General features: G+C 40.1%; 1 protein-coding gene across 9 annotated transcripts in view; it reads right to left on the reverse strand.

Annotated features, from left to right (window-relative positions):
* Positions 1–706: 706 nt before the first annotated feature.
* LAMA2 (laminin subunit alpha 2) overlaps positions 707–27624 on the reverse strand; it is a 474663-nt gene continuing 447745 nt past the window's right edge. For 7 of the 9 annotated variants that reach the window (XM_054023114.1, XM_054023113.1, XM_054023107.1 and 4 more), the window contains 11 exons: positions 26507–26655; positions 22833–23009; positions 21973–22198; positions 16595–16654; positions 13894–14006; positions 12461–12650; positions 7983–8138; positions 5445–5598; positions 4999–5129; positions 3947–4169; positions 707–975 (listed from right to left, as the gene is read on the reverse strand). In XM_054023114.1, coding sequence (XP_053879089.1) covers positions 818–975; positions 3947–4169; positions 4999–5129; positions 5445–5598; positions 7983–8138; positions 12461–12650; positions 13894–14006; positions 16595–16654; positions 21973–22198; positions 22833–23009; positions 26507–26655 — 1737 coding nt within the window. In that variant the 3' untranslated portion in view covers positions 707–817. The remainder of the gene's footprint in view (positions 976–3946; positions 4170–4998; positions 5130–5444; positions 5599–7982; positions 8139–12460; positions 12651–13893; positions 14007–16594; positions 16655–21972; positions 22199–22832; positions 23010–26506; positions 26656–27624) is intronic. The other 2 variants (XM_054023109.1, XM_054023108.1) reach the window with 1 other exon arrangement.

Consider the following 27624-nt stretch of genomic DNA (forward strand, 5'->3'; position numbering starts at 1 on the left):
CACTGTTGTTATGGCAGTTCTAGGCCTCTCTTATAAAAAAAAAAGTCTGAAAATTCTGCCACATATGGTGTGTATAGGATGTATACTAGAGATGGTCACTAAACATTCTCACTAGTGGCCTGTTTAAATCCAGGTCGCCAGGTGTGAAGCACTAATACACTAATCCCCCATGTCAATTTGCTCCCATTTCTGTATCTCCAAACAAAAAACACACATTACATTCCAAAGCTGTTCAAATGATATATGAGAGGATTTAAGTCTAATATAATCTTTGTAACAACAGCGCACAAATTAAATAGGCACCCAGCATTGCCCCCAACCCAGCAATGATAAATGATCTTTGTTCCATGTCCCGAACTGAACCAGTCCATTAATCCAAAGCAGAGTTTTCTGTTAAAAGCATTTTTAAAAAATTGGGAGTGGGACAAAACAAAACTGATTTTTGAAATGAGTTAATACACTTTTTTATCTAAAGTGCATACACACACACACACACACACACACACGAGTCTCTCCATATTATACAGTCCCACTCATGAAAAACTATGGTGAACAATTCCATTTCAAACTACAGAAAACCAGCACAAAAGATTAGAGTAACTATTGCTTTATTCAGTTAAAGAAATGAATGATTATGAATTTAATCTTCTTTTGGGAGCTATCTTGAAATAGAACCATTTAAATAGATCACAGACAGAACTCAAAATACTTGCACAAAGACATTTTATTATAAACGTACTGTATATAACATTTATATATAACATTTTTTTAGGCACTTAGAACAATCAGATGCATGTCAAAGTTGAATGATCTCATGTTAGTTTGCAGGGCATGATAGAGGTTGAACGCCCTTCAGCTCCAAGGCTCTGCTGAAGTGAATCTCCTGAGGTTTACCAGTGCCTTTGGTGAGCTTCAGCGAGCGAATGCAGCCTTTAAAACGGATATTTGTAGTCAGGCCAAACTGGTTCAGACCATCTGAAAAAACAAAAAACAAAAAAACGAAGTTGTTACCTCATTTTTCTTCTTCAAATCTCTACTCCCACTTGCATTCCAAAATATATATATATTCTTCACAATTTACTTGCTGCACTCCATTCTTTAGCAGGAGAGCGGTTAAACCTCTAAGCACGTTTGATGAATGCTTGATTTGGTGGCAACTATCTAATCGGTCTCTTTCTTCATCCACAATGTGCTACTGGCAAAATCAGAACGCATTTAAATCTTCAATTTAAATCACACCACTCAGTTCAGGTGATATTCATATCATTAAATAAAGCAGCCTTCAGTCTTCCTGAGAAGTCCAAATGGCATTTTTTCTACAGTACTAACTAATTGCATGCAGCAGACAAATAATGGTTCTGTGCATCTGCAACTTGTGGTCTGTTTACATGTGGTATAAAGGATTTATCAGCATGAGTCTGGGATGGGTGCATTTACTCATAAGTAGCAAAGTTGTCAGGGTGACTTCTGCATCCCCAAAGGGCACATACTGTCTATTCTGTATGTGCTGCAGGTATCACAGAGAAGCTACCTTAGTAATGTTATGGAGAGACTATTTTTGGATTATATTTTGTATCTTTGTGTCTGTAAAGGCGGGAGCTTTAGCTACACTGAGTCCAACCAACTGTATTGGGCTCGGATAGAGCCACACAAACACTGAAAATGACCCCAAATAGCTTTTACATGCCTAAAAATGTCACAACTTTAAAGTCTGCCATCTTGGGAACCCTGACGCCTAGAAGTGAGTGCTAGTCCCATTGGGAAGCTGGAAATCTCCCCTTCACAATTGTTTGAAGTTCCCAGCCTTGTTTCTCATCTGTATTCTGAGTGAAGAAGTGGCCACAGGGAGCCAGTTGTGCTTCCTGATTCAGGGCTGCCTAGCCTTAGTGCAAGACGGGGCATTACAACATCAATGGAGGATTGGGCACAGCACAGGTCTGTTCCACTACAAGCCCTCCCCTACCCCAAAAACTCTGACCCCTCCTTCTCCTTACACTGGGGATGTGTGTGTGGGGAGGGGAGGGCAGGGAGAGAGAGAGACATTTGTTGGTGCAGGAGGCAATGGCAGTTGACCTCAACAACTTTCTGCTGGTGGAAAATTCCCCTGCCCAAGGGAATTCTCCACCAGCCAATTTCAGATGGTTTAATGAAGCATAAAGCAACCTCAGTGGACTGTTGAATCCGGATCCCACGATAATGGATGTTAAATTTGTGACATATGTACACATAGAAATGCTGCCACTGGGCTTGGATTAAATCTTGTCTGTTCTGTGCCTCAGGCGAGGATAAATTGGGAAAATTCCACATTTGGAGGAAGACAAAACATTTCTCTGGCAGGCTGATTAAAAAGAGGCAGGTGTGCGAGACAGTTGAGGTGTATGGAATGTTAGAATAAACAAGGGGAAATGGATTAGTCAACAGAAGGAGGAGAGATGGTCAAAGATGCATGATAAATTATTTATCACATGGATCCACAATTTAGTATGCAGCTTTAACTCAGTTCATGAGTATCATTCCAATGCAAGTGGTGTGGATTTGTTTTATATAGACTGTTGTGTTACACCTGATTGCCCTTCTTTTGGCTAAATGCAGCTCATAACTCATTATGCACATCACTTGAAACTTTTCTTTAGCACCAGTTCTTATATTAGAGTCTAAGGATTGCTGTAAAAACAGGCTCTGTTTGCCAGAAGCTGGGAATGGGCGACAGGGGATGGATCACTTGATGATTACCTGTTCTGTTCATTCCCTCTGGGGCACCTGGCATTGGCCACTGTCAGAAGACAAGATACTGGGCTAGATGGACCATTGGTATGATCCAGAATGGCCGTTCTTATGTAAAAATATCTGGCTTTCTCTTACATATCAAACAATACAGGAAACACATCAGATAACATCTGGAGGGACTGAAAGCTAAGTGTTACTGGATAGATTGTATTATATCATTTAGAATGGAGGAAAAATGCAAAGAAAATAATTCAGAGCTCAGTGCAATGCTCACAGATGTCAATGGGAGGTCTTCTATTGACTTCAATGGAAACTAGAATAGGAACCCTTATCTGATATTTAGCTTCTCTGTTCACAAGCTTGTATAAAACAGCACTAGGAGTGCTACAAAATTAGTAAAAAAACCCCAATATTACGAACATTTTACAAATTTCTGAAATTTGATTTTCAATATTAAATTATTCCTCAAATAATTCTTGGTCTATTGTTCGTTCGTGAACAGTTAGCTGTGAATATTCACTATCAGTTGAATAAGTCTGAAGGCCTCTGGATCCTTTCACCCCTGTTAGAAATAACTTTGCTGGGGCTCATTGAAGTACTTCTGAAGCGTAATGTTTGTTTTGCCTTTAAAAATAAACCAGATTGCACCAAATGGGAAATATTTTCAAAAAATTCCTGAGGGAGGACAGCCTCATCTTCTACAGATTGTTCCCCACATTCCCTAAATCAATTTTCACAGGCTGAGCTCTGTGTTATATGATCAATACACTCAGCCTACCTTTTTTTCCAGCAGCCATGTGTAAACATTTTTGGCAGTTCAAGTTTGTCAAATGCTGTTGCTGTTGCCTTGGCTATGAAAAAGTGTTTTTGTTTAAATGTGAAAAGAAAGGAATAGAGTCTTTTTGCTCCTCTCTGAAAGTGCATCACTCCCTTGGATAGCGGGCTTATTATAAGCTCAAGGGAAAAACAACTACAGGCTTCCTTAGCTGAAATATTGGCAGCACATGACTGAAATTCAGTGCTGCAGAGCTCCTGTTATTCGAAGGCACAAGAATGAAATCTAGATAACTGACATTTATACTGCAGAGAAGTTTGGATATTCATAACCATGCTACCTTCATTGATATTAGTGTGTGAAACCGAATTATATTTAAGACATTGGCAACGCCTCATTACTAGAGAGCGTGAATAATGCCCTGTTTGTGTGTTGGACATCTACCAGGATATCCTCCAATGAAGACAGGATCATTAGTGTCCGCAGAACTGGAGACTCCATTTGGGCTGCTCCTGTCCACCTGATTCCCATCCACAGTCAATTCTAATCGGTGCTTGATCTTGTTTGCAGTAACCTTGTGCCATTGTCCATCACACAAGCTGCCTGGTTTGTCAGGCTCGTAGATGGCAGAGAATCTGCCTGCGCCATTATCCACATGGAACATCAGCTGGAGAATGTAATATGAAAGTGAGGGGAAAGGATGAGTTATCAAAATACTAATTATACAGAACATGGTGATCTAGTATTCATCAAATCTGACCTTCCCAAAAGCTACATATAGATTTAGAATAAATGTAGAGTTAAACATAAATTGTCTTATTACATTTCTAAATCAACACAAGTCAGCTCAGCTCCATTGTGTTTATTTCCATCACCAGAATTTAGTAACTATGGCTCTGATCCTGCACCCAGTTCTGTGGGGGTGGATCCTTGCACCCATACAGAATCCCACTAAAGCCAACAGAGCTCACATGTGTAGATCCATGTGTAGTTCTGGGGCCTAGGTTAGCAGGAATGTGCAAAGCTGTGAGCCTGGTTTGCCAACTTTCTGTGGTGAGACTATACAAGGACAAAAAATATTGGTTTTGTGTGGGTCTTATACAAAACAGAGCTATTTACTTTTAAGCGCAGCTGAGTGATTGATTAAACTATGTGCCAACATTGAGTTACACACACAAGGGACTGATATTCATGACATGACAGACACAGTGCCACAACTTTGCACATTCCTGCTGACATAGGCCCAATGCTGTAATGCAGGAAACACAGCAATGTTGCAGAATAACATGTTAGGATGACTTAGCAAAACTAGAAGTGTGAGATAAATTTGAAAGGGGAAGGACTGACTGGCATATATGAGGCTGTGATCTTGACTGAGATGTCTTAACATTAAATCAGAGTTTAAATTTGTTCATGCATTTAAAAACACACAAATGCACTACAGATATCCAGAAATGTATCAGATGATGCCCTCACTGCAAAATGCCTTCACTCACTTTTTCATCTACCAGCTCGATGCCGAGTCCATCCATTTTTTGGCTGCTGATTCCCAGCAGAACACCATTCATTCGAGTAGTACGGAATTCAAACTCCACTAGTAGGTCTGTTCCCACTTTATATGTTCCAACTGGGGAGTGGAAAATATACAGTAATATATTTAGAAAAACAGCTACAGTAATATTTAGTCCAACTGAAATCGAGTGTAAAATAGTGGTCATGGTACCAGTTCTTAATATAGATCTTGCTGGAAATACACAAGATCAAACACCAGGCATAACGTTTAAACATACTGAATGTGATTCTGAAAAGTGCTCAGAGTCAGAGCTGGCCTAACTCTGCTCCCACGGAAGTCGATGGGGGTTAGGCAATGCTGAATGCCTTTGAAAATCCCACATGCTATAACTGTTTCTCTTTTAGCACTAGAAAAATTGTAGTTTATTACCTGTTTTGGCAAAGCCTGTTCCATCAAAGAATGTTCCTTTCTCTGCATTGGTAAAGCATTTGCCAACATTGAAGCTGGAGGTTGGATTATCCAGGTCAACAGAAGCCTCTGTCATCTTAAAATTTCTGATGCAACCATCAATGCTGTAGGTGACCTGGGTGCAATTTTCAAACAGAGACTGCTGTTATGAAAAGCAAGCAGAAATGCTGGTATGGAAAGGCTCAATTATGGCATCAGAAAGTATCCCTTCTTTTGATTCTGTGTTTTGCTGCTGGATGTGTGGAGCTGAATGAGTCTTGAACTTTACACGGCTAATCCACAGTATCTGATTGTAATAAGAATCTAATCTCCATCACACTACAGACTAATTATGTTGCTTTTCTGAAATTCTAGGGATCAGATCTCACAAAATGAAGTCACATCTCTTTGGCTTAATGGAAGGGGCATAAAATAATGCACTGCATAATGAAACATAGCAAATTGCACAGGCAATGCAGAAATGTAATAGCCCATACTTTACTTCTGTAATTGAATAGAGTCCGTACTTTCTAGTGAAGACAGTAGAAAAAGGCATGGAGTACAGTAAGTGTTCTCAAGTAACATTACTACATTTTTTGTTTATCATTCCATTGAGGGGCTAACCTTACATATTAAAGCTGTGCTTATATTGGGCCACATCCTTCTAAATGTGCAACTCCTGCTTAAGTGAATGGAAGTTTTACATAAATACTGATGGCATCATAATGCTCTTCACATAACCTTATCTATGACCATTGTATGATCGTAGCTAAGATATTATATGAATGATTTTCTTGCATCTTTATCCGTGTTTTACAATTTAACAAGCCTTCACTATGAGAGCTAGGTATTATTATTATTATGCTGCTCATTGGATGACCTTTAAAGGAAGAAGCAGCAGGGATTGCAATGAGTCTGTGTAGCTGGTGTGATGTACTAGCACTTTTTCCCCCTCCCATCTCAGATAATGTCTCTTTCCTTTGATGCTGGATGCTGTGCAGAGCAGCATTTCCTCTCTCCTCCCTGAAGAAGGGCCTGGGAGTCCGCCCACCTACTGGACAACTGCTGCTGGCAGAGGTTGGGGAGAGGAAGATCAGGAGCATGGAGGGCCTACAGGCTCTAAAGAAAGCCCTTGGCCCAGTGGTGTTGAAACGAGAGGTGCTGGGGGTGCTGCTGCACCCCTTGACTTGAAGTAGTAATAACAAACCCCAAATACATGATTTTGATCATCAGCACTATAAAAATTGTTCCAGCCCTGCCTTGGCTGATGCTGGAGTGTGATAATATTGGGGAAATGAAGGGTAAATGTCAAACACACACTTCAAAGGACAAAAAGTGTGCACACACTCATGCATTTGGTGTGAGGGGGGAAGAGAGAATGAGAAAAAACACTGACACATGGAGATTGGGGGAAAAGGAGAAGGAGGCAGATATTGAGGAGGGAAGAGAGGTACACACACACTGGGACAAATCTTGCTCTCAGTAGCACCCATGTAAGTCTCTTAAGGCCACTGATTTCAATGGAATTTCTAAAACCTTTCCAGTTTTATTCATGTTTTCTTTGCACAATCTTTCATATAAGAAATCTTTATTCACTGGGTCTGTTTTGTGTCCTGTAGTATTTTGTACACTGTGTTGTTGTAGCCGCATTGGTACTAGAATGTTAGACAGACAAGTGGGGTGAGGTAATATCTTCTGTTGGTGAGAGAGACAAGCTTTCAATAAAATATATTACCTCACCCATCTTGTCGCTGTGGTATTTTGCAAGATACAGTTTGTAACTATTAATTAGAACTGTACAAAACTTTAATTAAAATTGGAAAAAAATCCTAGTGAATGTAGTTTTGGACTCACCAGTGAATTCAGCCAAGATCTGCATGAATAGATTTTTTGGCCATTTCTAGAAGAGCACTTAATGAAAATTTTTCCAAACCAATGAATTTTGTTACCAGAATGTCAAAACTTGCCTACTTCATGGTAAAATTGTCAAAACTTGTCAGTTTCAGATGAACCAGAGAAATGGACAAGTTTTATCTGAAGAAGTGGGGTTTTTACCCACGAAAGCTTATGCCCAAATAAATCTGTTAGTCTTTAAGGTGCCACCAGACTCCTTGTTGTTTTTGTGGATACAGACTAACACGGCTACCCCTCTGATACTAAGTTTTATCTGAGGTTCTCACTGAGCTTTTATGTTTGCAAAAGCCCTCTGTACCATGCTGGAGCCTTAAAATTCCAAGAATCCTGCTGGAAGGGAGACTTGTATTTTTAAACTTGAATTCCCCCTGCAGAACAGTGGAATTGTAAGGGTTCAGGACTGTAAAGCTTTTCCCTCTCCCCACAGTAATGACTATGGGCCAGTTTCAATTCTTTGTACTGACTGTATTCTAATCTAGGTCCTTCCAACTACTTAAAGAAGAATTGGATAGGCCCTTTTATATTTTGGAAAAGAAATGTAAATGGTGATACCGGACAACACATATTTAAAAACTGTGAAATGGCTTATTAAACTTTCTTCCTTACTGGACCGATTCTTCTTGTTGTATAGTTAATGGGCAATCCTCCGACATACAGCATTCCCACAACATCCAAGATATCGGCCTTCTTGGGGCTGGTGGTCCTGTTTGAAACACCATCTACTAAAAGGATTCCTTCTTGCTTGGTTCGAAATATTTTTACCTAGAAATAAGACATAAATATAGCACATTAGTGAGAGTTTTCTGGTACCAGAGAACCTTGGAGCAAAGGATGCTTTTCAAAGTGCAACTTCAGATTTCCACCTTAAGCCAAATAAAACTTCCTCTATGTAAAGAATAAGGCAGACAATATTACTATTACTTATTATTTGTATTGCTGTAGTGCCTAGCAGTCCTAGTCGTGGACCAGGACTCCACAGTTCTATGTGTTGCACAACCACAGAATTAAACTTTTAATTCAAATATGACAGGAAGCATCATGAGGATTCGTATTAGAATTACTAAATGCATAGGGGATGCCATTTGAAAACTCAATGTTTGCCTCACTAAAGTGATAGCAGTTCTGCTGCATCTCTTCTTCTAGATCTAGGAAGATCCCGTGCTAACTGCAGGCATTTGGGATGGTAAATCTTGGCTTTTTAATAGCATCCGCTGTAAAGGATTATTACAGCACATATTTAAGAACTATATCCCATGACTGAGTTTCTTGTTCCTTTAGCTTATACTTGCTACAGATCATAGTTCAGGATGGAGTAAATGTAACACACCCAGGCTTAGTAAGATTCCTGTCAGACAAATAGGACGTGACTCATATGGAGGAACAAAAATTGCTGAGGAGTTGTTCAAACTCTGCCCATAACTACTGCTAAACCACTCTCTCTCTCCAAAGATATGTATCAGACTCCCCAGTAACTTCTGCAGCAGTGCTTCTGTGTATTAAGAGGACTAAATGTCATGTATAGTATACATGGTAGCTAAATTAAGGTAACATTTTTAAAACACCCTGGTGATGATAATGATGCTAGTGACTTCGATTTCAAGGACGACGTTGACAATCAGAGTTTGTACTAATGGGCCTTCACGTGACTCCATAGACCAATTCGGGAAGAACATTTGCCACAGAGCGATTTGCCTAGTTGTGGTAATTGAGTTGCACTTTGTTTGTGTGCTTCTAGCTGCTCAATTTGATTCTCAACTTGATTCTTCTCAAAGTCATGGATGCTCACCCTTACCGCGAGGCGCCATGCAATACGATCAACTGCCAGTTGCTCAAAGGTCAAGTCAGAAATGTTTGTTTTTCATACGTTTTGTTTCAGGGGGTCTTTGAAGCATTTCATCTGCTGTCCATGTTTACGATTGCTGGAACTTAATTTGGAATATGACTTGTTTTGATAAACGGGTCTCAGGCATACAAATTTCATGGCCAGTCTACTTCAATTGGGTGCAGATAGAATGAGTCTTGAAGCTGACTGAACCAGATGTCAGGATCCCAACAAGGGCAGTAAGGACCAAGAGTCAGAACAGGGGCAAACCTGAGGCTGGAAACAGTGGAGGAATTCAGAGTCAGGTTCCAGGCCAGGGTCAATATCAAAGTGTCTGAGTCAGGTTTCAGGGTCTAAGTCAGGAGATGAAGTCCAACTCAAGCCAAGATCAAAGCCAGGAGTTCAGGATCAAGGAGGAGAAACAGTTGTGGCAGCTACAGAAGATCTGAGCTGTTGCCTAGACTCTTCCTGAAACATCCCTTCGGTCTATATAGGATGGGGAGCCAATCAGGAGCCATGAGGCTGCTGCCTGTCACACCCCTTGATGCAGGACTTGTCCACAGCAAGTCATGGGATCATGGAGCGCAAGTAGGTTACAGCTGCTACTGGGTGGCAGCATGGCAATGTCCCCAGCCTGGCAGGCCTGGGCTCTACACCTAGAAGGTCTAACATCAGATTTTTCCAGGACTTCCATGTTGAAAACATGGTCCTGCTCTTTGATGCCAAGCAATTGTCATAGATGTTGCAAGTGGAAACTGACAAGTTTTTATGCGCTTGATAACAGGTCCATGGTTTGGATCCATAGAGCAATGTCATGAGGCAACAGCATTATAGACTTTGGCTTTTGTTTGTAGACAGATTCCACATTGCTTCCAGATTTGGTGATGGAGGCGACCATATGCAGCACTGGCTTACTTGATTCACACATCCACTTTATGGTCGATTGTCGCTTTGTTGTTCAATGTGCTACTGAGTTAAATAAGCTGTTTGAGAGCTTGGTGCATGGTAACTATTGATGGGTCTTGGTAAGGTTGTTGAGAAGCTGACTGGTACATAACCATTGGTTTTCATTTGGCTGGTGATGAGGTCAAAGTTACAAGCTGCTGTAGCAAAGCGATTTATAAGATCTTGTAGAGCTGCTTCAGAGTGCGTCATCAAGGCAATTCATGTGATGCATTGGTACAGTTAAGTAGTTAGTCTATTAAAATATTAAAAACTGGGACAACAGTGTTTCCTTGGTTCCTTTAACATGCCTTCTCCCTGTTCAGTTAAGCAGCACATCAGTCATGGAGGATTCTGTGGTGCATCTACAGTAGGAAGTACTGAAAACTGACAGAAGGGTGTCTGGGAGGAAAGGAACTGAATATTGGTGGTAGTGTTCTTTGGGGTGAATTTGAGATACAGCTCTAAACTGGGTGGGAGACTGATCTGGCCAGTAGCAAAGGAATTGGGTATGGAGTAGCTGAAGTACCCAGAAATATTATTATAAGGAGGCTGAAAAACTGAAGGATGAGTTGGGTAGTGGCAGTATGGTGGGGTTGGGCCACAAGAATGAGATTTGGTGATCAAGGGCAATGCTAATACAATATATTTTAATAATGAGTATCAAACCAGGGTAGAGCTAAGGATGGAGAATATGCTAGGTCAGCTTCTCAGAGTTTTTCCATGTGGGATGCCAAAACAGTTGAAGTTTGCTGCAGTGACCTCAGTCACTACATTATTTGCATTCACATCCTAACACCCTTCGTGGGACACAGCAAGAAGGGACGTCAGGCTTGGGTTGAGGTGGAGAGAGGGCATGTTCTACTGGGTGAGGGGCTGGTGTTGGAGATGTTGGTGGAGTGGCTGGGTGCTGCCATCTGGGGTTTACAACTGGATGTGGATGCTGCTGGTGGGGTGTTGAGTGCTGGGAGGTATAGTAAGGTGGATGCAGCGGGGTGCTGCTAGAAGGGAAAGGGGGTGCTTCCTTTTTACCCCACCTCCACTCTGCTTTGCTCAAGTGAAGTGCTGCTTAAACCTGGTGAAGGGCTGAGTGCTGTGAGCAGCAGGGCCATATAGGTCCTCACCACCTTTCACCCTCAGCCTCACTAGAACATAGTGTGATGCAGACAGCAGGAGAGAGAGGAGGGAAGGCAAAAGGGAGGAGTGCCCACAGGACAGGGCAGAAAGGCAGAACACTAGTAGGAGGGAGCCATATTTCTCCTTCCCTCCCCTTAGCTTGGTTCCTTTGGGTCCTAGCAGAGGTGGCAGAAGCACATCTTGAACTGGAAGCCAGGGAGGTGGCTGGATAGCAGGGGGAGTCATCACACCCTGGCTCCTACTTGCCCCCAGCTAGATCCTGGGTGTTGTGGTGGCCGCTCCAGTCCCTCTGGGTCCCACTCTAGCCTTAGCCCCCTCTGCATGTGTGCACAATTACTGCCTCCCTACCAGTGAAAGTGTGCCCTGTCCTTGCCCACTGCTGGGGAGGGAGGCACTGTCCAGAACTTGATTGGCTCTCTTGTTTAGTGACAGGTTTTAATTTACTTTAGTTTGTGTTGTGATTAGCAGAACAGATCTGTCAAATTTAGTAAATCCCCCTATGACAGTTCTCTGTGTACCTAGTAACTTATAATGTGTTTGTTACCTCTTTTCAGTAGATTCCATATTGATGGTTGTGATATGATTTCCTACCCATTATCCCGAAGCCTAGTGTATTTTATATTCATAAGTGTTTCCTTTCCTAAAGCTCACAAACACTGCAAACATGTCTGTGAATATCATATTTGCTCCCCAATGAGTTGAGGTAATAGTGCAAACAAAATTGACTTCACTTGATTTTTTCCCCAAAGTTCTTTGGTCTTTTAACTGTGTCACATTTCAGCCACAGTGATACCCCAAAAGACTGTTAGCTGTAATGATGTGTCTCATCGAGCGTGAAACCCTCCAAACAAGTCACCTGGGCCCCATTACTTAGATAACTTAGACAGTTGAGGAGAACATTATAATCTTCTCTGGGTTTTCCAGGTACATATACTGTATATTCTAAATGTGACCCAAAATATGTCTTTACCTAAGGGACAAATGTTCAAATATCAGCACCGAGCAAAATATGAACCTGTGTGAACATAGTTACAATTATGTGCGTGCATCTGAAAGCAAAAATTCTCCATGCACAACTTAGGTGCCAGTATCTAAGAATTAAGGTCATGTAGATTTCAGGCAGATCTCCTGAACAAGTCAAGGATCTCTTTAGAACTTCTAAGCATCCCACTGCATTGTATACCTTGTGCCACTGGCCATCATTGATTTTGTTTGGAATCATTGTGCTGGTGTTCCCACTTCCCAGGTCATAGCTGAAGTAAGGCAGTCCATTCTTTATCTGAACAGTGGCAAAATCGGCATGGTTGATCCGGGCCATATAAAAAAGCAAGCCAGATTCAGCCTCTGTTCGGACTTCAAATTCAATTGTGAGCCTGAAAAGCAAAAACAGAACCAAAGAAAACGTTTTCTCAAAATCAAATGGAGGAAAAATTAATTTGCTCTCTCTCCCCCTCCTCTCTTCCTTCCTTTTAGAAAAACGAATTTTTAAGAGGCCAGATACTAGTGTTTCTGTTTGTCCATCAAAACTTAAACATCATTCAAACCTAAGAGCTGCATTATACTTGTTAGACCAATACCTATTGTGGAGATGTATATTGTCTAATACAGCAACCCTGCTGATGACCCATGTAGGTGTCCAAGTGATGCTATATAATGGAGTTTCTGTCTTTTCACTTTTTTTTTAAACTAAGAAATTACACACACACTCTGTTAAAATAACATTAAATTTACTAAGTCAAGCACTCAAAATTAGGAAATGTCAGACTTAAGGTTGCCTGTGCAATCAAAGGAAGGTGAACAAAATTCACTAGTTTCACTTGAAGCAATTATTGTCACACTCTTTCACTGCAAAAGTGAGCAATGAACCAGGTATTGTTCCACAATCTCTGGTCCAATAGCTAGAACCAGCCAGTGCGTAGCTATAACTTTCAGAAGGAGTCATTCTATTAATTCTTCTGTGTGGGTGTGTAGCTTGGCAGTGTTCCTGATGTGCAACAGGTAACCGCGCTGGCTGATTTTAATCATGAGACGAGAAGAGAAAAGAGAAAAAGGGACGTGCTCATTACAAGAAAAATAATTTGGTTTGTGATTCAGTGAACTTCACTTTCTACCCCATGTGCAATTTATTAATTCTGTTGTATGAACTGGCTACACTGGTTGTTGGCAATTGATATCATTCAACTGCACTATGCTCTTGTTTGAACAAAAGAAACAAATATAACATTACTCTTAATTGTGTTATTTATAGTCCAAGATATCAAACTTTGAAAAGGGCCACACCTGGCCTCTAAAACTGAACACACTTTTGTGCACATAACCTTTTTTCAGAGGCCAGTTTTGTATGTCCTGAACTTTGATTTTCTCTCCCTCCTCCCCTGCCCTCAAAATTCATTTGGGCATACTACTCAGGCAGACTAATCGTTACCCATTTTTCATGCCTAAATGCTATTTGTGTGCACTAACCAGTGTTTTTATATGTACAAAACTGGGCCATGGAAAATTGCACTCAAGAATGTGCCTAAAGTTTTTGAGAATACAATCCAGAGTATTTGGCTTGTCAGCCATCCACATAAGACCTCACTTTTATTACTTCATCACAAAAATCAGACGTTGTACCTGTTCTTCACTTTGGTATCATCAAATGCAGCTGCAATATGGCTGTTCCTTGAAAGACCAAATTGTTTGCCGCCCTCCAAAATAGCTGGCTCTGTATCAGCAGCACAAGAGTCCTGCAAAATATAAATCATGCCACTGATCGAGCATATTAATTTATTATGTGCTTTACAGCAATATAAAGCATACATCAGAAAATAAAAAACCTCTTCTATAGTCTCCTAGGGATGCTAGTAATATTTTTCAAGAAGAACTTCTCATTCTGAACCTCATCTGTCCAAGAGTTAAAGTTCCTTCATTTACCCTGGAGCACTTTAAAATATGGTACCTATTACAGGTATTGGCTCTGCAACTTCCCCGTGTCTTTTGTCTCTGTACGTAAAATAAAGTTAGCAGGCAATATAATCAAGATTTATTTTAAAAGCAGAGTTCCTTTAGACTTATGTACTTTTTCGTCATCAGGGTATGTGCACCAGACCCTTAAATGATTTCTGTGCAGCTCAGTGCATCCTTAAATGTAACTCACTGGCACTTATACTTTACGGTGCTGTCTTATAGAGCCTAAGCAGGACTGAAATCTTAAAGGGACACTATCAACTTGAAATCTAGCCAATCTTAAAAAAATTAGAAGTAGTTGCAGGTGCTACCCCTGCCACTGAGTCCCCATGCCAATTTTTTGTTTGTTTTACAATCAGGTTTCTTTCTCTGTCTTTCAAAATGTTTTCTCTCCCTCCCCACCCCCCGTTGCTATTTGAAAGACCCACACAGATACCAGGGAAACTGACTAGCTGATACAGAGGAGAAACAGGTACTATACACGTTGTGCTATCAAATGCACAAACATGACAAACCGAAGAAATAAAGAAAAATGTTGTTTTTACCAATGGTCTCTTTCAGTTACATTACTCGCAGGTGTTACTTGTAACAACAGAAGGTAGAACATTTTCAGGCAGAAGTGTGCTTTTTTTTTTTTTTTTTTTTTTTTGACTGTGTCCCTTTGAATCTTGATCATATAGCCACAGTCTAGCATTATTCAATGAAAGGGCCACAAGAATTATTATCTTCCCCGATACTCCACTTTGGGGTATACTGTGAAGTAGTTTCTCAGAGGATCTAAGACAGCACGATCTCAGGACAATAATACCACAGGAAAAAACAGACTTTGGTAGCTCTATTTTTAAGCACTGTGTTTAACAGTCCTGGATTGGCCACAGCCTCTGTCTGAGCCCTGACTCAGCAGAGGCCCTCAAAGTACAATGTGCCGTGTTTTCTTGCCAAAGTGTTCTTTCTGTGAAGCATTTTCAAGATGTCATGCGTGATTCCTCAGGAAACAGGAACTTTCTTTGCAAAGAGGAAATTCCCCTCTTCAGTAATGTGATATTTTGTCTTTCACAAGTCACGAAGAAATCCTCACAACAGTTGAGAACTTTTTAAAAAACATTTTCCACAACTACTTGGTTCTGATTATGACAGTCCTCCATGTACAGTGGAAGAGCATGCACTGTGACAAGTACACACCAATGTGCAATTCAAAGAAAAACGGGAGAAAGATGTTACTCAACAGCACAAAACAAAAAAGTGATGAATGTGTGATGATAGTCTTTCAGTGATTAACAAATGGATAAAGGTGATGTAGTTGCAGGATAATATTCCTATAATGCTGACTAATGTCCAAGGCTGTTTTAACAGTTACAGTCTTAGCCTGATAGTTTAACAACTGGTAATGGTATTGTATATATAATATAGCCATCATTGGTTGTTTAAACTTGGAGATAAATTAAAGTCGGAATTGGCAGATGGATGAAGAATGAAAAAAAATGAACATTTCAATGGCACACTGGTGCATGTTACAATGTTAAGGGGGCAAAGTCTGCCCTTGATTGTCTATTTCTGGCCTCCAATGATTTCAGTTAGGGAAAAATTTGGTTCTGTCAGATGTCAAATATTACTAAACTGTCTCAATTACTTGCTACTTTCAGTAAGCACTGATGCTGGGGCACAGCAGGAGGACTGGGAGGATAAGGAATTAATGGTAGGTGCCACAAATGTTGCTGGGGGGTTGGTAATAGGTTAACACACCTATTAATTTATTTTGTCATTATATTGGTCTTTTATTGTTCTAAAAACAAAGCTTAAAAATAGTCAACTGTATGGAGGTGGAAGTGTTAGTGAGAAAAAATTGTACAAGGGAACTGTTGTAGAAAATTCAGGCTTTAGTCACAAGCCTGTCTCCACCCTCATTTCAAGAAAGGTCAGCCTGACTTTATCTCTGACAGTCTGACTTTACCTCTTTCACAAGTGTCTAAGTTAAAGCATGGATTATCAGCCCAACTTGGAGTTTCCTGGCTCTGTATTTTTGTATCATAGCCTTAAGGTGTCCCACATTTAAGCCCAACCAGTTAATAAACCCTAACATCACCTCGGAGCCTCAAAATGGAACTATTTTATTAATTACTTTAACTTCACTATTCTCTATATGATAGGAAACCATGTATATCATAGAAAACTGATAACCTTAGAGGAGCTGTCTGAGCAAATAGGAACTTCACTGTCCAACTATCTCACACATTCCTCTACAAATGATGCTGTATTAGCACTCACAAGAAAAGTCATTTATTAGCAAAGGAAGAAGGCAGCACCACAATTCACCCAATAATGTTAAATAAAATAACTGGGGACCATTTGGGAAAACGTTGGAAGATACCGTGATGACGTCAAAGTCAGCTGTAATGCTGGCGCTCTTCACTTCAGTGGCAAACAAGTCCTGAGAAGCAGTAAATAATATGAGGCAGAAGCAGCAGTTACCAAGGCATTGTTCTCAAGCACGACATATTTTAGCAATCCTAGCAGAAGAAAGCAGCAAACAGGCAACCACGGTATTTCTAAACTACCTGACTATCCTGTGTCCTGTCTTTTTTTTTTTTTTTTTAATACAACTACTTCATTAAGGGTTCAACTCACTGTTGTGGAGATGGAGAGCATATGAGTACTTAAGTCTTAAGAATAGGAATAAGTATAGTGCAGTCTTGTTTGGGCCCCCTGCATGTGGGTGAATTTTTGTGCTGAATGGATTTGCACATAAGATTCTTCCAGAATGGCTTTGAGGTAATACATGACTGAATCATGAATGATGTATCAGGTGTTTCAATATAAACCATGGTTTTGCTCTTTGTTGCAAGTGCAAATACTGAGCAATAGAGTGAAATTTTTCAATGCAAATTTTTGGCAAAAAATACAGATTCAGCAACACAAACATTTGGCAGAGTCATGTAAATTTCAGCAAATTGTGTTAGCCCCCCCAAAAACAAAAATTAAAAAAACCCAACACTTAAAAAAATTCTGAAAACAATTCAAATGCTTTATTTCAACATTTTGATTTTTTGATTCAAAATTATTTTTCATTTAGAAAATTTCTTTAGCTTTATCTAAATGCTTTTAAATGTTCAAAATCAAAACACAATGTTTTCTGTGCAACCTACAATTATTTTTTGATTTGCTGAAAATTTTTAATAAATTTGTGAGTCAGCCCAAAATGATTTTTTCCACCAATTTTTCAGAACTGCCAGCAAACTGAAAAATCCATTATTTGCCCACCTCTACTGAGCAGGATTTTAGGCAAAAAAACAACAACAAAACCCCCTCATTTAAGGTGCTTTTGAATATGCAAAATTTGAAAACACTTATTTTTCAAAAGAGAAACTGGAAGGGTGTTGGTACATGTGAATTTTTCACACTTTTTTTTTTTCTCCAGATTGTCACCCTGGGCAATATATGTGGATTACATGATTCACCATGGCTCCATATACCTCATGTGTGAAACCCATCTCTTTATTAAACAACTAAATTAAATAATAACAATTATTGTAAATAACATTAAACATTTAACTAATATTAACTACTATTTATTCCTCTTAATTTGCCCTTGAAAAATGGCTAGTATAAATACACATGTACTCAGACAGTGGAAAGAGTCTCTCAGGTTTATAGACACAGGGCCGGCTCTGGCTTTTTGGCCGCCCCAAAGAAAAAAAAAAAAAAAAAACGGGGCAGCCAGAACGGCAAAGCAGGAGAGAGAGAGAAGGGGGTGGCCAAGGCTACAGCAGGGGCGCTGTCATGTGGCCCCTCCCGCTGCCTCCTGCTGCCTGCCGCGAGGGCTCCGCTCTGGACGGCGGGAAGGGAAGGAAGAGGACTGCCCTGCAGGGCGCTCTGGTTCTCTGTGCCGCCGCCCCCTACAGGGAGCGGAACAAGAACAACAACAACAACAACAACAACAAAAAGCGGCCGTGCCGCCCTAGGATTGGGCAGAATGCCACCTCGAACAATCTGCCGCCCCAAGCACCAGCTTGCTCAGCTGGTGCCATGAGCCGGCCCTGTATAGATAGAAGACAGCCAAGCAACGGAAGCAAAATAAAGTAATAAAGAAAGAAACAAACCCTTCTCTCAAACAATATGCTTATGACAGCCTGACTTTCTCTCTTTCACAAGAGTGGGAGAATGGGAAAATGGATTATCATCTTTATCTTGGAGTTCCTTTGCTCTGTATATTTGTGTCATAGACTCAGTGTTTTTGAACTGTATAATTTTTTTTATTGAAAATGGAAACGTATCAGTTTCATCATGTTACAATTTCGCCATCTTGTGGGTAGTAGTCAAAAGTGTTGCTTTAGTTCCTATATAACCAGGCTTGGCAGAATTCAATTTTAATTTTTTTATAATTTCAATGGGTAATGTTTATTTTAAGCATTTTAAAATTTGTAACAATTTACATTTTCACCATTGCTCAAATTATGGGTATGAAGCATTTTTTTAATTTCTGTTGATTTAAATTTTCACAATTGTGGAAAATTATAAGGGTTGTCAGACAACACAGCTACAGAGTTGCAACAAACTTCTGGGTTTGTACCAAAACAAACTCAAGACAGTGGATTTTTTCACAATACTTTCCAATTTACTATTTCAAGCACCTGAACTATTTGGCCAGGAAATGCTGTGCCAACTTTTAATATTGCTATATTGGAGCAGGAAAAACTCTCTCGATCAGTTTAATCATCTGAGCTCCTTTACTGAGATACACATTTTTAAAATTCTTGCCAATAAGCACTGCCAGGAGTTTGAAGCCTGAGATTCTATTCCGCACTGATTAGGCCTCAGCTGGAATATTGTGTCCAGTTCTGGGTGCCACATTTCAGGAAGGATGTGGACAAGCTGGAGAAAGTACAGAGAAGAGCAACAAAAATGGTTAAAGGTCTAGAAAACATGACCGATGAGGGAAGATTGAAAAAAAACTGAGTTTGGTTAGTCTGGCGAAGAGAAGACTGTGAGGGGATAAGATAACAGTTTTCAAATACAGTAACTCCTCACTTTACGCTGTAGTTATGTTCCTGAAAAATGCAACTTTAGGTGAAACAATATTAAATGAATCCAATTTTCCCATAGCGTTTAATGTAAATGCAGGGGGTTAGGGTCCAAGGAAATTTTTTTGGGCAGACAAAAGACATATACTGTACAGTACTGTACTGTACTGTGATTAGTAGGTGCCCCTGGCTTACCCCACACAGGCACAGTCCTAGTCCTCTGCAGACAATGAGGCAGGCAAGGACACTAGGAAGCACCTTGCTCAGCAGCAGCTTCTCACCAGAAGAACAGGCGCTGACCTTGCTGGGGAATGCTACAGGCTGGCCTCTTCCCGTCCCCATTCCACTCCAGGCCCACCTCTTCCCACTCCCACTCCTCCCCAGAACACACCATGTCCCCGCTCCTCCCCCTTCCCTCCCAGAGCTTCCCTGCCGCCAAACAGCTGTTTGACGGCACTTAGGACTTTCTGGGGAAAAGGGAGAGGAGGAGACATGTGGCGCTTCCCTGTTCCCTTCCTTCCTCCCTCCCTCCCAGAAAGTCCTAAGTGCACTGGGAAGGCAGGGGAGGAGACGGAAAAGAGGAACTTGTGCAATGCTCCCTTGTAAAGTCGCTGCTCTTCCACAGAATCCTACAAGCAGTGAACAGAGCAGGCAGCCAAACGACGTTATAATGGAGCATTGCACAACTTTAAACAAGCATGTTCCCTAATGGAGCAGCGACAATGGAAACAATGTTAAGTGAGGAGTTACTGTACATAAAAGGTTGTTACAAGGAGGAGTGAGAAAATTGTTCTTGCTAATCTCTGAGGATAGGACAAGAAGCAATGGGCTTAAATTGCAGCAAGGGAGGTTTAGGCTGGACATTAGGAAAAACTTCCTAACTGTCAGGGTGCTTAAGAACTGGAATAAATTGCCTAGGGAGGTTGTGGATTCTCCATCATTGCAGATTTTTAAGAGAAGGTCAGACAAACATGTGTCAGGGATAGTCTAGATCAGGGGTCGGCAACCTTTCAAAGTGGTGTGCCGAGTCTTCATTTAATCACTCTGATTTAAGGTTTCACGGGCCGGTAATACATTTGAACGGTTTTAGAAGGTCTCTTTCTATAAGTCTATAATATAGAACTAAACTATTGTTGTATGTAAAGTAAAGAAGGTTTTTAAAATGTTTAAGAAGCTTCATTTAAAATTAAATTAAAATGCAGAGCCCCCTGGGCTGGTGGCCAGGACCCGGGCAGTGTGAGTGACACTGAAAATCAGCTTGCGTGCCGCCTTCGGCACCTGTGCCATAGGTTGCCTACCCCAGTCTAGATAATACTTAGTCCTGCCTTGAGTGCAGAGGACTGGACTAGATAGCCTCTTGAGGTCCCTTCCAATCCTATGATTCTATGATTCAGCAGTCTTTTGGCTAAGGTTATAAAATTCCACAGGAATCATCATATCATATCAGACCTGTGGTCCACCTTGATCAGTATCCCATCACTGAGAGTGGCTGATACCAGAGGAAGGTGCAAGAAACACTATCATGAGATACATTTCCCATTGCGGAAGCTTCTTTCTAATCCCAATCAGTTAGTTGTTGTCTTATATCCTGAAGCATGAGGAATCCCACTCTTAACTCTCAACCTGTGACTATTTAATTTCTTTAACATACTCTTGTGATGGAGTTCAACAAGGATTTTTGACAATCAAAGTAAATGTGGTCAGTCAGTTTTCCTTTGTCCATTATTTTACTGATATGTTCCCAGAAGATATCAGAAAGGAATGAATTTCTGATGAGGTTCAATCAGCTGTTTTATTAATCTTTCTCTCTGGCTAGTTTTTCAAGAGAGCTGAGTTTCTACTTAGGCACTTCAGTGAAGTGACCAGGTTCTCAAAAGCAGTCACCAACCAGCAGCTCCCTTTGTTTTAATTTAGTTTGAAAAATCTGGCCCTTATTTATAATTTCAACTAATTTACTGGAAGCCAAAGTATGATTCACTGGTCTGTAATTACCTGTCACACCTTTTAAAAATCTGTTACTCTCCAGTCTTCTGATATAGATGCTGATTTTAATGAAATCACCTTTTTATATTTTCATTAGGGTTAATACAGCATGTGAGCACAGTCCACATATATACAGAGTATACACACACAAGTATGACACACATGTGTGCAAAGCATTACATCCTAATATGGCGATAGCAATGCATGCATTTTTATAAAAGAGCTTTTAATCATTCAGTCTGATCCCATCCTCGATCATGGGGGGAAAAAAGCACATAAATGACACAAAAAAGGCCTATCCAACCTTGCAATTCTCTTTGGAGTTGAGAATGAAGGAAAAGTCAACAAAAACAAAATCTGTGATTGCCATGGTGGCTTTCTGGAGTTTTTAGGAGATTAGAGATGGGAGAGGTAGAGAAAGGGGATATGTAATGGAATCATATCACCTCAGTGTGACTCAGGATGCTATGATCATCCTATTCTAAGCTTTTGCTGAGGAAAAAAATAATATGATTCAGGATTCAAGCTTGTCCTGAGCTTTAGTTGATAATCTGCTTCATTTACATGCTGGATGAAACATCCAGAACCCTATAATAGCGTAGATACCCCAACTACTCAATATCCTCTAGCCATCTACACACCCATCAGCATAATTTTAAGACATCATTACCGATTCCTCTCCTCTTCCCACATAAAAGACACTTCGCTTCTAAAACTGTTCTTCATAGACGCAATATACACTTACACGTGTAGGAGGTGAAGGTGATGGTGGTGGAGGAGGAGAGAAAGAAAACCTGGGGGTGGCAGTTGTGCTCTCTTTCTCCTCTTTACCATCAGATTCAGGTTGGATCAAGACAGAAGCAGGGGTAGCTTCATCTTCTCCTTCAGGAAGTCTGGTCTCGGGTTCTAGAGTGTGACACTGGCCTATATCTGCATTTTTGAAGGACACAGGCTGAGCAAAGTCCATGGGGCTATGGAGATACAATGAAATCAATAGCTGTCATCAATTCCTCTGCCTCTCTCTGTCACTGAAGAAGCTATGGTACTGCTCTGAGTTCACACTTGACCAAGCACTGGGTCTGTTGCTTTAAAGTGTTATCAAAGTGATTTGTTTTGCAGAAGTTTCATTTCATTCACCATTCCCTTTTTTCTGTCCATCTGTTCCCTCCAGATCATTAACCTAGTGGAGCAGAACATATCCTATGGTTAAAGCTCCATGCTAAGCATACTAATTTCCATAATCTGACAGCTCAGGATCTCACCCTTATTTAAAAACAATGGCACAGAGTTCCATAGGAATGGCCTATAACACCAAAGCATTACTAGGGTAACCTGTTGTGGTCTGGAATGTGGCTGTAGAACACTGTGGTATTTTTTGTGGGCAGGCACTAGTTCTTGCACCCAGAAGAAGACTGACCGCAATAAATCAGACCGATGTCCTGTCAAGTGCATACTATATATTGATATATCAAAAAGAACAACGGCATATAAAGCAGTTTTTAGGTACCCTTTTGTGTAAGTTTAGCTTTTGACAGCAACTTTTCTCTTGGCAGCTTATCGCTTCAGTAACCAAAACATTTGTGAGCACTAGTAAGACCTGCTTACATGGCATTGATGACAAGATTCCATATGCAACCCTCAAAAGGGGGTATGTTCCTGATAGGCGCAGCATGGAAGTGAGGCGGGGTCCCTCCCACAAAGAGCTTTTTAACCGTTATAGACTGATCAGTAGGTAGCCTCTGAGTCTGGCTTCTGTCTTCATCTACTTGAACAGTAAACATCCTATGAAAAGATTAAAAGCAAATGAATAAAAAAGGATCTACCATGGCTACTGCTTGCATTAAAATCATCATTTTGCAGGCACCATTTACTGCTGCACCCGCTATAAAACTGGGTGAACCCAAATTGCATGATTAGCAACACCACATTAAGCAAATATTAGCTACTAACAGGTTCACAGCCACTACTATGCTTCCTTCATTAATTCTCCAGCAGGGCTTGGCAACACAAGACAGTGGAGCTGCTGTAATAGTAGCTTCTGGTTGAATTGAAAATAGTAGTCTGAAGCATGACAGCACTGACATGGTAAAAGTCAAGCCTGCTGTACGTGACATTATGTATAATCATATAGGGCTCAGTGGGATATAACAGCATGGGGTCAGATTTTGTTGGCTTTTTATTTTCTGGTTTGTACTAGTTATTTTCTTGCTAGGGGACAAACAATGCTCTGGAGTGCTCTGATTGCAGGAATCAACAGTAGATACATACTGTACATTTTAAAAATATATGGTTAGTCTGTTTTGTGGGAAGGGGGTAAGGGAGAAAGCTATGTAGATTGTTCACTGTAATTATGCAAACACATGGTCCAAATATAAGAGAAGAGGTCACACAAAGACAATGCTACAGAGTAGTGAGATAGAGGCATAAACCCATGTATATCAGTGTAAAATTACTGAAAGATTTTTATCACATTTATAATAAGGCTAGAGAAATCTAGCTTGTTAGGAACCTGTATGTTGAAAAGAAGGAAACAGGTACTAATACAGAGAATGTAGATGTAGAGAGACAATGAGTTATTTTGATGGGTAACAAACATAACATAATAAGGCATAACAATAACAGGGTCAGCAATCTATCTGTTGTTGTCTTTGGGACAATCTGAAGATGAGTGATGAAATGAGCAAAGGCTATAGCGATTTAGCAAGTCTAACTCAATGTGAACTCAGTGCCAAAAGGTGAATCAGAACTTCAGTATGTTTGAAGCTGCAAGTGGAACTCTATTTGAAATAATTTCTTTACATTGCGATACTGGATTTAATAGACATTAGCCATGAGAGAGTAAGGACTACAAAAATAGAGAGAAATCTGGAAGACTCTGGTGTAGGTTATCAAGTGTGCTGTTACTTTAGAGATGCTGAGTCAATTCTCTATTTCAGGATCAGAAGAAGTTAAATATTAGGGCCTAAATATTTATACATTAGTGCCTAGAATTAGGCAACTAAATCCATGTTTAGGTGCCTAAATAATCAGTCTCATTTGTTCAGAAGAAGTGAGCCCCCACAGCACACTCAAAGAGTCGGTTTCTGGCAAGTTACTTCATTTTCTCAACTGTAGATTCATATAACAAAGAAAATTCAATCCTCCCTCCTCACTCTCCCCTCACCAAAGAATACAAATCTTGTAAATTACAGAATATAAATGAATTAAAAAATCATTCCCCGGGGGAGGCCAATTTTCAAAGTTAAGACACCCAAGTACATGTTATTTGGATGCTTATATGAAGAAATAGGCACTCAAATGTATGCACACAAATTAAAAATTAGGCTTACTGTGCAAAACATCCAACCCCTTCACAGTTACAGGTAGCATCATTTTGATCAAAAGACATAAGTTGTACAGTATGTCTTTCTTAGATTCCATTCTACTGCAGGAACTGCTTATACTGTATATTATTGCTTATTGACACCTTCAGACAAGTACTTTATCTCATCTTCAGATTACCATAGAAACATTTACATGTTTTGCAACAGAATACTACCATACAGTGCATTGGTCCTGAACACTATCCTATAATTATCCTGGAATGGAAAGCAATTAGTTTATAATTATATGGACAATTAGCTACTTGAAGAGTTTTCAAATGATGTTCCCCATATTTAAGCCTGAGCTGATGACAAGCAGATAAAGGGGTTAGGTTTAATAATTTATATCTTTTCATTTCCAATCCAGCCTGTGTTACATAAAGTGTACAGTCTTCATTTAATTTGTTTTGTGACAGAGCTACAGAGAAAATTTTGAAGGCTTGATTCTAATATGCATCTCTCATCACTGGATGGTGTTGTAGAGCAGTTATGTACTGATTTAACATAACAGATTATTACCTTTGTTATAAGCAGTTTTATTTGGTTATTCAAGTTAAAAGAGTTTACCTGTATGTTTAAAAATTTGTATTATCATCATCACGTAACATTAGTCTGTCAAGAGAGCATAATGGTTTCTTTTTTTTTTTTTAATAGAAGAAAAAATCTCTGCCCCAAGGAATTGACCATCTAACAAAAAACAAATGATAGGAAATGCTGGGACTGGGGAACAAAATTGCAGTCGGGGATTATTTACAAAAAACAGGTGAAAGAGGCAGTGAATTTCTCCTAAGCAGAGATTATAGTGAAAGAAGGCAAAGCCAAGAGAAGTGAGTTTTAAGGTAGAGGAGAGGGAAAGCACCTGGTGACTAGATGGAAGAGGAGGTTCTTCTAGGCAGTTGGGAAAAAGACACAAAGACACAAATGGAGTTTAGACTAGATGACCATAATAGTCTTAACAGTAGTTTTCACACATTAGCTAGTCTAGGTGAATCATAGTGAGGTGCCTACTGTTCACCTAGATCAGTTAACATGTTCAATTTCAACCTGCCCTGGATACACTGGAGTTTATAACATGCTAGCTATCACATGTTACTTACAACGTTTTATAAAAACATCTTTTCTCCTAGAGTGCACAAGTCCACTGAATATTTGTACAGTACATTCCACAATTGGGCCTAGATCCTGACTGAAGACTTTGGGCAGTAACAGAATATAAATAATAGTAACTGCGTAAATCCCTACACATCAAGATGACAATATGTTTATTGTCTCTAATGCGGGCATCCTTAATAAATGGTAATGTGCATCTCCTTAATAGCCTTTTGGGTGCATGTGTCTGAAAAAGTGGTAAGGGACGTTGAGCTAGTGAAGGGGTGAATAGCGTTGAAATATCTGCAATGGCTTAATTGTGATAAAGAAACATTAGTGTTAATCCACTACTATGTATCTTCATTTTCTTAACTCACTCAATTGGACACCACTGTAACCATATATATAAAAATTAGCATGTGGTATTTGGGAAAGGTTATCTGCCGCTGTTGCTGTTTTGAAAGCTGTCTTTCTCCACAACTCTTGCAAAGATGACTTACTGTTCTGAAGCTCTATTCCTCATTCACATAAATTAGATTAATAAAATACATTTGCCAATTACCAAAAGGTTAAATATAGCAATTTTGATTAATGAAAATCTTAAGAAGAGCTGCCTGATAGCCTCACTAAAGCATGTGACCTTAGCCTATACAGTAATAAAATTAGCAGTCAGAAACTGCCTTATTTTTTCTGGTAAGGAAACCAATGCACATATTATACACTTCTCCTTTCATAAAAAGGAATACTGATTTTAGTCATATGTTTATTATGGTGATTGAATTAACTGTACTATGAGTTGTGTAGCACCCTAGAGTCCTTGTTTGTTACCCTTTGATTCTTTCTATCCGGATGGAGTGTGCTCTACCGTCATGAAAATCGCCGGATTCAGGCTTGATGGTGATCCTGCGTGGATCTCGTATTCCAGTGGAGATATGCACTTCTAATCGACCTTTATTCAGGAACACTGCATAATAGGCCTGTAATGTGGAACAGTTATTAAAAGCTAAGCCATGTTCAGAAGGGAACTGCTTCTCTTACTTTTGCATTTGCTCAAGCTCTCCCTCAGTAAAGCATATCCCTTCTCCTTTGCTCCACCTATTGTTGCTGCTGGTAGGAAATAACCTCATTACAGACTCCTCAAGAACTGTGCCACTATCCTACTTAAGGCATAAAAACATAGTAACCGGCTGAGGCTGCACTTAGAATTCCAGCCACCGAGGACAGTGGATCAAATTCTGCTATCGTACACTAGTATGAATCAGGAGTAACTTTTTTGAAGCCAAAGGTGTTACTTTACATTTACAGTGGTATAAAAGAGAGCCTAATTTAATCAGGAATATACTCAAACCCTGGCATCTGATGTTGATAGCTAGAATAGTTGTTACACTCCTGGAGGGAGTTAAGATATAGCCATTTCAGCTTCGCTGTTACATTCAGATGGACTAAGATACATAAGCAACATCTTTCATAACATTTTGCAACAAGGAATGTAGAGAGTGCCATTAAAAATATTTTATCTTTTTTATACCTATCTCATAGAACTGGAAGGGACCCCAAAAGGTCATCAAGTCCAGCCTCCTGCCTTCACTAGCAGGACCAAGTACTGATTTTGCCCCAGATCCCTAAGTGGCCCCCTCAAGGACTGAACTCATAATGCTGGGTTTAGTAGGCCAATGCTCAAACCACAGAGCTATCCATCCCTCTCCCCCCCCCCCCACATAGGGAGAAGAAAAGAGAATCTGAGCTCCAAAGCATCCCTGTTCTTTGTTATTACAAAGCCTGATCTTAAACCTTCCATGCACAGAATTACCATGGATCTCAATAGGAGTTCTGTGTATGGAGGGCTTGCGGGATGATGGCCATAGTTACTCCAGTGACCAGTATCATGTTGTGGCAGATTTCCAGGATCCATCCCACAGTCACTCGAGCAACCAATGTCATGTTCA

Source organism: Malaclemys terrapin, chromosome 3, assembly GCF_027887155.1.
Source record: "Malaclemys terrapin pileata isolate rMalTer1 chromosome 3, rMalTer1.hap1, whole genome shotgun sequence".
NCBI classification, from domain to species: domain Eukaryota; kingdom Metazoa; phylum Chordata; order Testudines; family Emydidae; genus Malaclemys; species Malaclemys terrapin.